Source organism: Hyla sarda, chromosome 5 (assembly GCF_029499605.1).
Source record: "Hyla sarda isolate aHylSar1 chromosome 5, aHylSar1.hap1, whole genome shotgun sequence".
NCBI lineage: Eukaryota > Metazoa > Chordata > Amphibia > Anura > Hylidae > Hyla > Hyla sarda.
The window spans coordinates 154,794,055-154,807,435 of record NC_079193.1 but is presented as its reverse complement, the minus strand read 5'-3'; the positions used below and the strand labels follow the sequence as shown (position 1 = coordinate 154,807,435).

Sequence of the window (13,381 nt, the reverse complement as noted above, 5' to 3'; positions counted from 1 at the left end):
CGTGCTGTACCCCATTTATCTCTACTGGACCCGTGCTGTACCACATTCATGTCTAGTGGACCCGTGCTGTACCCCATTTATCTCTACTGGACCCGTGCTGTACCCCATTTATCTCTACTGGACCCGTGCTGTACCACATTCATGTCTAGTGGACCCGTGCTGTACCCCATTTATCTCTACTGGACCCGTGCTGTACCCCATTTATCTCTACTGGACCCGTGCTGTACCACATTCATGTCTAGTGGACCCGTGCTGTACCCCATTTATCTCTACTGGACCCGTGCTGTACCACATTCATGTCTAGTGGACCCGTGCTGTACCCCAGTCATCTCTACTGGACCCGCACTGTACCCCATTCATCTCTACTGGATCCGCGCTGTACCCCATTCATGTCTAGTGGACCCATGCTGTACCCCATTTATCTCTACTGGACCCGTGCTGTACCACATTCATGTCTACTGGACCCGTGCTGTATCCCATTTATCTCTACTGGACCCATGCTGTACCCCATTTATCTCTACTGGATCCGCGCTGTACCGCATTCATGTCTAGTGGACCCATGCTGTACCCCATTTATCTCTACTGGACCCGTGCTGTACCACATTCATGTCTACTGGACCCGTGCTGTACCCCATTTATCTCTACTGGACCCGTGCTGTACCCCATTTATCTCTACTGGACCCGTGCTGTACCCCATTTATCTCTACTGGACCCGTGCTGTACCCCATTTATCTCTACTGGACCCGCGCTGTACCCCATTCATGTCTACTGGACCCGCGTTGTACCTCATTCATGTCTACTGGACCCGCGCTGCACCTCATTCATGTCTACTGGACCTGCGCTGTACCCCATTGATTTCAATGAGCCGAATGGAATCGACAAGTGACTCCAGTTGGTTAATTTTCGAGCTGTATTCATTTTTGTTGTCGGAATGAAAATGCAGTAGATCACAATTTTCAGTCCGGCATCAAAAACTGATACAGCCCAAAAATGAGCCAACCAGAGTGATTAGCTGACTCTGTTCCAGCTCATTTTAATGAATGGGGTGTGGCACGGTTACCTCTAAATCGTGATGATAATGCAGCTGTAATATGCTACAGATTTTTCTTACGAGTTACTGCCATTGTGTTGGTCTAATCTGTGTCTAAAACCACATTCAAAGTGAAAATCTGCATCAAAATATTATCCCCTTAGATTTCTGACATGCACATGAAATGTGTTTTTGTGACATAACAATCCGCAGTTCCCTAGTGAACACAATGACTGCTATAAACTAGAACTGTCAATTTTTGCTTTAAATAACTGATGCAACATAGAAGCTAGTTGTGAGTGGAAAAACCCCTGAGGATGGAGAGCCGGTACTTAAACCTTGTATCCAGGCTTCCTGTCCCTTGGTGGCCAGATCTCTCTCCCATAGGATAGGGGGTAATGCAGCCAGTTATCATTTATCAGTTATCATTTTTTAATTATCCCTTCAAACCAGATTTTTGTTCCCTTCACTTCTGATGATGTGTGTCTGCAGACATGGCCACAGTACAAGATGAAATGTAGAAAATCCCTGCTGGTGGACGCATTTTTCAGGGTACAAGGGTGACGCTAGATAGCCTCCTTCATAGAAATAGCAATAGTAAAAGCCTGTATGTCAGCCTGTCTTGTAACATAGTTTGTAAGGTTTCAAAAAGAAAAGAGTCCATCGAGTTCAACCTAAAACCCTATTGTGTTGATCCAGAGGAAGGCAAAACCCCCCATGAGGCTGGTGCCAATTGCCCCATGACAGAGGAAAAATTCCTTCCTGACCCCAATATGGCATCAGAATAAATCCCTGGATCAACGTTCTATCCACATAAATCAACTATCCATAACCTGTAATATTGTATTTTTATTTTATTATAAAAATAGCCAAGCCTCCCTTGATCTTGTTTATTGAGTCAGATATTACAACATCATGTGGCAGAGAGTTCCATAGTCTCACTGCTCTTACAGTAAAGAATCTGTCTGTGATGATGGTGAAACCTTCTTTCCTCTAGATGTAGAGGATGCCTCCTTGTCATGGTTATCGGCCTAGATAAAAAAAGATCCCTAGAACGGTCTCTGTACTGTCCATTTATATATTTGTAAATTGCGATCAGATCGCCCCTAAGATGTCTTTTCTCTAAACTAAATAACCCCAAGCTTGATAACCTGTGGAGATGAGCGAACTTACAGTGATTCGATTCGTCACAAACTTCTTGGCTCGGCAGTTGCTGACTTTATCCTGCATGAATTAGTTCAGCTTTCAGGTGCTCCGGTGGGCTGGAAAAGGTGGATACAGTCCTAGGAGAGTCTCCAGCCCACCGGAGCACCTGAAAGCTGAACTCTTTTATGCAGGATAAAGTCATCACCTACCGAGCCGCAAGGTTCATGACGAATCAAATCACTGTAACTTTGCTCATCTCTAATAACCTGTCTTGGTGCTGTAATCCTCCCATTCCAATAATTATTATATTCGCACCCCCCCCCCCTGCACTCTCTTCAGTTCAGCCATGTCCTTCTTATATACAGGTGCCCAGAATTGGACACAATACTCCATATGTGGTCTGACTAGTGATCTATTCAGAGTCAAAACTATGTCCTTGTCACATGCCTCTATGCCTCTCATGATACATCAAAAGAAATGGACCTTATGTCCGGGATGGGCAAAAAGAAAATATTTAAAACGTAGCGTTTATTTGTATCCAATAAAATGTTTTTTATTTTATTGGATATAAATAAACGCTACGTTTTAAATATTTTCTTTTTGCCCATCCCGGACATGAGGTCCATTTCTTTTGATATAATTTAGAGGCTGGATGACATATATACTGGGATCTGCGTCAGCCCCCAAACTTTTTTTCACGTCTATAATTGTCTCTTGATACATCCCGTGATTTTGTTAGCCTTGACAGCCGCTGCCTGGCACTGATCACTAAAGTAGAGTTTACTGTCTACCACAAAAAAGTAAGTCACTTGTAGAAATATTAAGTTACAGATTGATTGATACTTAAAAAAAAATGACATAAAAAATTGAACCAAATCTTCCACTGAAGAAGAATGAACAAAAGGGTGACACTCCATACACCCACATATGGCAGAATATATTAAAATACTGGGTAAAAATGTTCACTCACAGTAAATAGTTGGCAGGGATAAAGAACCTCAAATCATTTTGAAAACATGAGAAGAGCATATCTATATCAAAGGATAACAACAATAAAAAAGTGGAATATGAGAGCGACGCCACCCCAACAGACATTTTGGCGTCCTGGGGACAAAGGATTCACCGTAATGTGCATTAGGGTGGTGCCGCTTTCATACTCCACTTTCTTATTATTATTCTTTTTAAAAATATATATGTTCTTCACATGCTTTCAAATTTTATTATTATATTCTGTCCATATTTTTAATACTTGATACACCTTAGGGTATGTTCACACTGAGGAATTGGAGAGAAATTTCCACGAGTAATCTGCTCGCTTTTTCCTCTCCAATTCATTCAGCAGAGAAAACGTTCTCCCATAGAGATCAATGTTATTTTTATTTTTTTTGAGTCAGAAGCATTTCCACACGGAATTTGTGCAGAATTTCCGCATGAAAAAATAAAAAATAATTTTATGAAAAGAAATACTTGATACTCCTCCTCCGCATGAAACCTGCATTTCCGTGCGGAATTCTGCGACAATTCCGCGCAAAATCTCTGTGAGTTCCTGTGGAAAAGTAACAATATTTTATGGCAGAAAATTTCTGCTTGATTTCCGCCCCAATTCCTCAGTGTGAACATACCCTAAGGGAAGAGGTTGCGGGAGTTAATCTGAAAGAGAACAGGCCCTGAATAGTAAGATTCAGTGCTTTACCTTGGCGTTACGTCAGTGAGGCTTTTATCCTGGCATCTTTACAGCCTGACCAATCAATAGGATTCCAAGGATGAGCTTCTGTGAAATGAAGCCGCTCTGACATCCCGCCATCCCAGGAGGGATTCTACCCTTGTAGATGTCTTTCCCCAGAAATGAAGTGCATCGTGTGCAGACTCTCCTTTCAGCACTGGGGATCTCTAACTTGTGCTTAGAACCAACATTTCCTTTATTTAAAGGGTAGCTCCCATCATCCTATTTTTTTTTTCTGTCCCTGCCTATTGCACATCTATCCCTAAGCCCCTCCCTGCTTTTAATTTTTATTTTTACTATATTAAAAATGCTTTTTGTCTGCCTGGCAGTGTGCTCACTACCAGGCAGACTTCCCCAGCAGGCACCACGTCACTGATGCCTGCTGGGGGGGACTTCAGCCCTTAGTTCATCTATACAGGGTGCCTCCAGCTGTTTCATCACTACAACTCCCAGCTTGCCCTGACATCTATTGGCTGTCAGGGCATGCTGGGAGTTGTAGCATTGAAACAGCTGGAGGCACCCTGTGTAGATAAACTATTAGTGACTTGGGGCGCTAGCCCGTCTTCCCCGCCATACCCCGTTCCCTCCATCACAACCCCCCCCCCCAATTACACTTACTGCAGAGTCCGGCAGCGGGCGTGCAGGGACGGCCGCAGCGACGAGGTGGCGGTGGCGGCGGCGATGTGCGGGAGGAGTGGCTTCCCAGCCAGTGGGCGGGGAGCCAATGCGCTCGCTCCCTGCCTGTCTGATTGACAGGCAGGGAGCGAGCGCAGGCTGAATGAAAAAGGACCGCACCGGTCCTTTTTCAGGCGTGACGTCACGCCAGGCTGCAGCCGGCCACTAGGAGGGAGACCCCTAGTGGCCGGTTTTCAAATGAAAATTAAACAATTTTAATAAAAAAAAATAATAATAATAAAAGTATATTAGAGATATGTTGTAGTACATAAGTACTACAACATATCAAAAAATAAAGTTGGTGACAGTGCCCATTTAAGGGAATTTGTCAGTAGCTTTAATTGTTGCAGGAGAGTCTGTCAGTGTTCAGGCAGCATGAAATACTGCCAGTCTCCCTGGCAACAATGGCCCGCTGGCTCTGAATGACACCTCTTTTCCTATACACAAATAGGGAGAGGAGGCAATGTTCAGGCAGCATTGATCGTTTCCTTTTAATATTGACATCAATAAAAGGTTACCCTATTTTTTAGACAATATTTTTTAGATAAAAGGTTACCCTATTTTTTAGACAATAGGAAGCAGTGGACCATAGGATCAAAAACGGAGGAAAAGAAGCGCTTCCTACAATCAGTGTTTTATTTTATATAAAACTAACAGTGATATACAAATACTCTTTGGCAGCCATGGTGCCCCAATTGCTATGGCATCTTCAGTGGCCCGCACCTATAGCAGCCGTAGTGGCCCATTCCTGTCACCATTGCAATAAACTTTTTCCTCTGAAATTACTAGATAGTAGTAATGCTCAGAGGCAGACATTACTGGGGGATGGATCTGCTCCTTGTTGGCACATAGAAGATAACACTGCCATTGTTTGGTCAGTTTTAACCCCTTAAAGGAGTAGTCCAGTGGTGAACAACTTATCCCTTATCCTAAGGATAGGGGATAAGTTTGAGATCGCGGGGGTCCGACCGCTGAGGCCCCCTGCGATCTCCTGTATGGAGCCCCGACAGCCCACGGGAAGGGGGCGTGTCGACCTCCGCACGAAGCGGCGGCCGACACGCCCCCTCAATACAACTCTATGGCAGAGCCGAAGCGCTGCCTTCGCCAATCTCCGGCTCTGCTATAGAGATGTATTGAGGGGGCGTGTCGGCCGCCGCTTCGTGCGGAGGTCGACACCCGCTATCTGGCCGGAGAGCGTGGCCCCCGTACATAGAGATCGCAGGGGGCCCCAGCGGTCGGACCCCCCCCGCGATCTCAAACTTATCCCCTATCCTTAGGGGATAGGGGATAAGTTTTTCACCACTGGACTACCCCTTTAAGGACTCAGCGTTTTTCCGTTTTTGCATTTTCATTTTTTCCTCATCACCTTCTAAAAATCATAACGCTTTCAATTTTGCACATGAAAATCCATATGATGGCTTATTTTTTGCGCCAGCAGTTCTACTTTGCAATGACATTAGTCATTTTACCAAGAAATCCACGGCGAAACGGAAAAAAAATTCATTGTGTTACAAAATTGAAGAAAAAATTTCATTTTGTAACTTTTGGGGGCTTCTGTTTCTACGCAGTGCATTTTTCAGTAAAAATGACACCTTATCTTTATTCTGTAGGTCGGTTAAAATGATACCCTACTTGTATAGGTTTGATTTTGCCGTACTTCTGAAAAAATCTTCTGACCCCTATAACTTTTTTACTTTTCCGCGTACGGGCCGGTATGAGCGCTCACTTTTTGTGCTGTGTTCTGAAGTTTTTATCAGTACCATTTTTGTATTGATCTGACTTTTTGATCATTTTTTATTCATTTTTTCATGATATATAAAGTGACCAAAAATACGCTATTGTGGGCTTTGGAATATTTCTGTGTGTACGCCATTGACCGTGTGGTTTAATTAACAATAAATTTTTATAGTTTGAACATTTACGCACGTGGCGATACCACATATGTTTATTTTTATTTACACAGTTTTTTTTTTTATGGGAAAAGGGGGGTGATTCAAACTTTTATTAGGGAAGGGGTTAAATGACATTTATTAACACTTTTATATATATTTTTTTTTTTTGCAGTGTTATAGCTCCCAAGCTTTGCATGGATCAGCTTTCTAGGGGCTGGATTGCTCAAGCCTGTAGCTCAGGCTTGGAGCAATCAAACGCCCATCGGACGCGAGGGAGCAAGGTAAGGGGGCCTCCGCTTGCGTCCTAGTTGATCGGGACATCACAATTTTATCGCGATAGTCCCGATCAGCCCAACTGAGCTGCGGGGAAGCTTTTACATTCGTTTTAGACGCAGCGATCGAAGTTGAAGGGTTAATAACACGTGGCACAACGATCTGTGCTGCGCGCTATTAGCCCAGGGTCCCGGCTATCATTAGCAGCTAGGACCGACCCAGTATGATGCGGGGTCACGGCGTGACCCCGTTTTAAATATCGGGACTGGGCGCAGGGCGTACAGGTATGCCCTGCGTCCTTAGGAGGTTAAAGGGGTACTCCGGTGGAAAACATTTTTTTATTTTTTTTAATCAACTGGTGTCAGGAAGTTAAACATATTTGTAAATTACTTCTATTTAAAAATCTTAACCCTTCCAGTACTTATCAGCTGCTGTATGCTCCACAGGAAGTTCTTCTCTTTTTGAATTTCTTTTCTGTCTGACCACAGTGCTCTCTGCTAACAACTCTCTCCATGTCAGGAACTGTCCAGAGCAGGATAGGTTTGCTATGGGGATTTGCTTGTACTCTGGACAGCTCCTAAAATGGACAGAGGTGTCAACAGAGAGCACCGTGGTCAGACAGAAAGGAAATTCCTCTGTATTATACAGCCGCTGATAAGTACTGGAAGGATTACGATTTTTAACCCCTTGTCGCAAAACGCTGTTTCTAAACGGCGCTGTGACATGGGAGGGGTATGAAGCGAGCTCAGGAGCTGAGCTCGCATCATACCCGCATGGTCCTGGCTGCTATCAGCAGCCAGGACCCGGGACTAATGCCAGACATCGCCGTTCAAAGTTGATCGCCATGTCTAAAGTGAAAGCTTCCCGACAGCTCAGTCGGGCTGATCGGGACCATTAGGGTAAAATCGTGATTTCCCTATTATCTAGGACGCATCAGGAGGGTGCCTTACCTGTCTCCTGCATGTCCGATCGGCGATTGGTTACTCCAAGACTGAAATCCAGGCTTGAATAATCAACTGCCGATAACACTGATCAATGCATTGCAATGCAATGGCATTGATCAGTGTATTGAATCAATGTACTGCATTTTATAGTCCCCTATGGGGGCATTAACATTGCAAAAAAAAAAAGTAAAAAAATTTAAGTTAATAAAGGTGATTTAACCCCTTCCCTAATAAAAGTTTGAATCACCCCCCTTTTTCCGTCAAATAAAAAGTATAAATAAAAATAAACATGTGGTATCGCTTTGTGCGTAAATGTCCGAACTATAAAAATATATAATTAATTAAACCACACGGTCAATGGCGTACGCGCAAAAATATTCCTAAGTCCAAAATAGCGTCTTTTTGGTCACTTTTTATACCATAAAAAAAAATGAATAAAAAGCGATCAAAAAGTCTGATAAAAACAATGGTACCGATAAAATCAGATCACTGCGCAAAAAATAAGCCCTCATACCGCCCCGTTTGTGGAGAAATTGAAAAGTTATGGGGGTCAGAAGAGGACAATTTTAAATGTATACATTTTTCTGCATGTAGTTATGATTTTTTTAAGAAGTAATACAAAATCAAACTATATAAGTAGGGTATCATTTTAATCGTATGGACCTACAGAATAAAGAAAAGTTGTCATTTAAAAATGTACTGCATCGAAACGGAAGCCCCCAAAATTTATAAAATGGCATTTTTTTCTTTCATTTTGTCATACAATTATTATTTTTTTTTTTTTTTGCGTTTCGCCATAGATTTATGGGTAAAATGACTGATGTCATTACAAAGTAGAATTGGTGGCACAAAAAATAAGCCATCATATGGATTTTTAGGTTTTAAAATTGTAAAGGTTATGATTTTTAAAAGGTAAGGTGGAAAAAACTAAAGTGCGAAAAACGGAAAAATACTGAGTCCTTAAATAGAAGTAATTTACAAATCTGTTTAACTTTCTGGCACCAGTTGATTTAAATAAAAAAAAAAAAAAAAAAGTTTTCCACAGGAGTACCCCTTTAAACATGGGGGCAGAGGACGTTGAGATAAGGAGCGGTCATGGCAGACACGGCACAGATGTCTAGGAGCTTTCCACCCTTATCCATTAAGCGTATCAGAGGTGTGTGTAAGATTGGCTGTTCAGTGTGTCGCTATCACAGATCCGGTACACACAGCACAGCACATGCTGCTTCCAGACACCGCACAGCCAGGAGCTCAGATACAGTGGATCTCCTGCTGTCTGCATTCGGACGATTAGATGCACCAGCACATTGCTGCACAATATTTAGCAAAAAAAAAATGTACATCTAATAAAAATTACAGTACTCTATAAGAATCTATTAATGTGTGTCAAGTGAAAAGACATCATACACAAGAAAAATAATGTAAATGCAAAGGAAACTGATGAAATTTCAATTTCTTATGGAGATGATGTTTTATAAACTCCTACAATGTGCTTTATATCCTGAACAGCTCCAGTTTTAGTGACCCTGAAAATACATTACGTGGTCAAATGTATGTGAGTGCCTTTTCCAGTGAGTGGGCATACTGCCACGCAATCTCCATAGACAAACATTGGCAGCAGAATGCAGCTTTAGTGCCCTAATGTCATAACAAGTCTGTTCTTCAGATATCTTCCCTCTTATTGAAGCTACATTGCAGTAAGATTGCAGGTCTCAGGATTATGTCAGCTATTAGTTTTATGGAAAACACACGGTGGGCATGTTTGCAGCCATCTTTACCCTGTGTGCACCTACCGTATTTTTCGCCAGAATCTAGAAAAAAAAGATTCTGAACCTTCAACCTGCGGACCTCCAGATGTTGCAAAACTACAACTCCCAGCATGCCCAGACAGCCGTTGGCTGTCCGAGCATGCCTAGAGTTGTAGTTTTGCAACATCTGGAGGTCCGCAGGTTGAAGACCACTGGATAGGAGGTAATACTCATGCTCCGGACCCGTCACCGCTGCCATGGATGTCGCCCTCCATCGCTGTCGCCGCGTCCCCGGAGTGTCCCCGTCGCTCTGGAACATCTCTGCTGCCCGGCGCCGCCATCACGTCGCTACGCACGCCGCTCCTATTGGATGACGGGACGGCGCGCGCGACGACGTGATGACGACGAAGGAGAGCGCCGGCCACGCAGGGCATCCTGGCATGGAGCAGACACCGAGGAGGCAGGTAAGGTCCCCTCGGTGTCCTGTAAGCTGTTCGGGAGGGTGATTGGTGATGTCCTGTATTAGCCGCGGGTCCCGGCCGTTGATGGCCGCAGGGACCGCCGCGATAGGACAGGGTTTTAATGTGTATTTGCCATATAAGATGCACCAACTTTTCCCCCCAGTTTTGGGGAAGAAAAAGTGCGTCTTATACGGCGAAAAATACGGTATTTGTTTTTATTGAAAATCCTTATTTGTTGCCTTCTAGATTTCAGGAAGATTTTCAAGACGTATCCAGACAAAAATGAGTGATCTGCTACAACAAATGGAGGAAGGTCTGAAGACCGCTGATCCACATGACTGCTCTACTTATACCGGATACACAGGTGGGTGCTACGCTGAATACACATGCCAGCCGTCACAGTTTGTGCTGTCCTGGATATACAGAAACAAGTCATATTTTAGTCACGTAAAATGAAACCGTCTAGAGATTAGGTAGGTTTGAAAGATGCAGCTGTAAGAAATGGATGGTTCGTAATATTTTTTTATAGGGATTATAAATATTTAATCAAGTAGTGCTAAACAGACAGATCATATTTTATGCATCATGCATTAAAATCTTAGAGAAAATGTGGACATGCCTAGGATCAATGTGTGGTGAGGGGAGGTATAACCAGATGCTACAGGAATCTCTCTGTTCTATTTTTTGGTTCAAACCCCATTGGATAGCTGTTAATGTATAAAAGTAAACTATAGCTTTTCTTAAGCAGATGGTGGTTGTCCAACCTATTAAATCACCTTTTCTCTATCGGCTCCATTGGGGGACACAGACTATGGGTATATGCTACTGTCTCTAGGAGGCTTGACACTATGGCAACAGAAAAGTTGGCTCCTCCCAGCAGGGTATACCCACCCACAGGCACCTGAGGTAATCAGTTTTAGCTTAGTGTCTAAGGAGGTGGACATGGTCTGGAGTTCTCTCCAGACCAGGTCTTATGTTTTATTATTTTCCTAGATTCAGGGATGTGTTAGTTTTTATTCCTTTTTCTTTCCTGTTTTCAGGTGGGGACTCAGGAACTGCGGCTCACTGTTTCCCCATTGCGTTTGAAGGGGCAGGCATCTTGGATGTACTGTTAACCCCCTCTCGCCAACGTTCAGCGCCTGGGGTTGTACCTCATGGGTCCGGGTCCCCCTATCTCCCTGCTCGCCTCGCTCACACATGGTAGCCCGGCATGATGCAGGTGACAAAGCTGGCTGAAGACTTCATGAGGTTAAGTTCTTCCTGACCCGTTACTCCCGGAGGTCGGCTAACCGTTTCGGCCGTTTTACGGCCCCATCAGGCACCCGTAGACCTACCTTGGCCTGAAGGGTCGCCCCCACCCGCCGACTTTTCTCGGGTGGTTGGTCTTCTCTTACTCTTTTGGGATGCCTGTACCACGCGCATTCAGGATTCCTGGGTCAGGAATGTCGTAGTCAACGGATACAGGATCGAATTTGCCTCCCTTCCATGGGATTGCCTTTTTCTTTCCTGGACCCCCCGGTTCCCCTCTCTAGCGAAGGCAGTTCGGGGCACGCTCCAGCTCCTTTTTATCAGGGAGTAATTGTCCCGGTTCCTTCAGGGAAACGTTTTCGAGGTTTATTCCAACCTCTTTGTGGTCCCTAAGAAAGGTGTTTTCTGTTCGCCCAATCTTGGTTCTCGAGTATCTCAACCAGCATCTTATGCTTCCCCATCCCGAATGGAGGCTCTCAGTTCGGTGCTGGCATCCATGGTTCAAGAGGAGTTTTCGTTCCTCGGTTGACATCAAGGATGCCTGCCTCCACATCTCATTGTTTCCCGGTCATCAGCGGTACCTCCGCTTTGCAGTTATTGCAGGCTATTTTCTATTGTGGCTCCCATTTCGGTCTGGCCACTACTCCGCGGACCCTTACCAAAGTGGCGCCTGTGATGGCCCTTTTACAGACAACAGTTGTTTCCGTGATTCCTTACTTGGACGACCTCCTGATCAGAGCTCCAGCCAGGGCCCAGATTAGTCTCAACCTCTAGACCTTGTCTCACTTCGGTTTGATGGTAAATCGGGACAAGTCCAACCTCTCTCCTGGGGCTCCAGTTTGACGCGGCCTCTGCCCGCTTTCGACTCCGCTGAACACTCGGCTGACTCTTCTCAAGAGTCCGATGACTTCGGCACCCTGCTCCAGTTTCCATTAGCTTTTGCATGGATATCCTGGGTCGGTTGGTGGAGGCCGTGCCATTTGCCCAGTTTCATCACCGACCTCTTCAACTGGTGATTCTCTCCGATAAGACAGGTCTCCATTGTCTCTCGGTCCCTTCTATGGTGGCTTCGTTCCCCCCCTGTTTTTTTCAGGGGCGCTCCTTCCTGCCCCTCCCTGCCAGTCTGTCGGGCTGGGGAGGTGTTTTCAGGAAACGGCCGGTCTGGGGCATTGGTCCCCCGAGAAGCCCTTTTCCCCTTCAATATGTTGGGCCTAGGGCAATCCTTTCTTTGCTTGCTTCTCGGGAAATTCCCTTCTGGGCGGAACTCAGGTTCCCGGCCATCTCAGCTATCTTCATTCCGGGCGTCTCTGGGATGTGGTCTTCTCAGCCGGTCCTCAGTCGCCCAAGGTGAGTGGTCCCCACATCCAGAGATGTTCGCAGTGATCTGCAACCCCTGGGGCGCTCCAGGCGTGGACCTCTGCACGTCCCGCCACAACCGAAGCGTTCCTCTCTCTTGGTCGGGCTTTGCCCTACCTTATCTGTTTCCTCCCTTTTCTGGGAGGAAACTCTCAGCAGAGGGTGTTTCTGCCATTCTCGTTGCCCAGCCTGGCCCCGGCGGGCGTGGTACGTCGTCCTGGTCAGGCTCCTGAACGACTTAACGCTGCGCCTTCTCTATCATCTAGACCTCTTATCTCAGGTCTTCTGTGCCACCCCTATTTACCATCTCTGCTTTGGACGGTGTGGCGGTTGAGACAGCTGTTCTGAGGACCTTTTGAGGTTTCTCTTCCTGAGTGGTTCGCACCATGCTGAGGGCACACAAGCCTTCCTCTGCAAGATTTACCATCATACCTGGCGGTCTTATTTTTGTTGGTGTGAAACTCAGCCTTTTTCTCCGGTCATGGTTTTCCTTCCCTGACCCCTTTCCAGTCGGGGTTGGCTTTCCGCTCCCTTAAAGGTCAAAGGTTCGGCCCTTTCCTTTCTTTTTCAACGTCCTTTGGCGTTCAATTCTCATGTCCGAACCTGGTTCAGGGAGTGGCACAAGCTGCCCCTCCCTATCGGTCCCCTTCTTTCCCTTGGGACTTACACTTGGTCTTAGGTGCCCTACGGGGCACCCCTTTTGAACCTGTCAGGGACATTTCTCTTCGCCTCCTTCCCCGGAAGGTGGCATTCCTTATTGCTCTTACCTCTGTTAGGAGGGATCAGAGCTGGCAGCTCTCTCATGCTGTTCTCCCTTCCTGGTTGTATACCAGGACAAGTTGTTTTCCGTCCAGGTCCGTCCTTCTTTCCTGAGATGGTTTTGAT

At 45.4% G+C, this 13,381-nt stretch overlaps 1 protein-coding gene across 1 annotated transcript in view; it reads left to right on the top strand.

The window, feature by feature from the left end:
• LANCL2 (LanC like glutathione S-transferase 2) overlaps positions 1–13,381 on the top strand; it is a 60,672-nt gene that overhangs the window by 9,863 nt on the left and 37,428 nt on the right. The window contains exon 2 of the mRNA XM_056520541.1: positions 10,139–10,256. Coding sequence (XP_056376516.1) covers positions 10,139–10,256 — 118 coding nt within the window. The remainder of the gene's footprint in view (positions 1–10,138; positions 10,257–13,381) is intronic.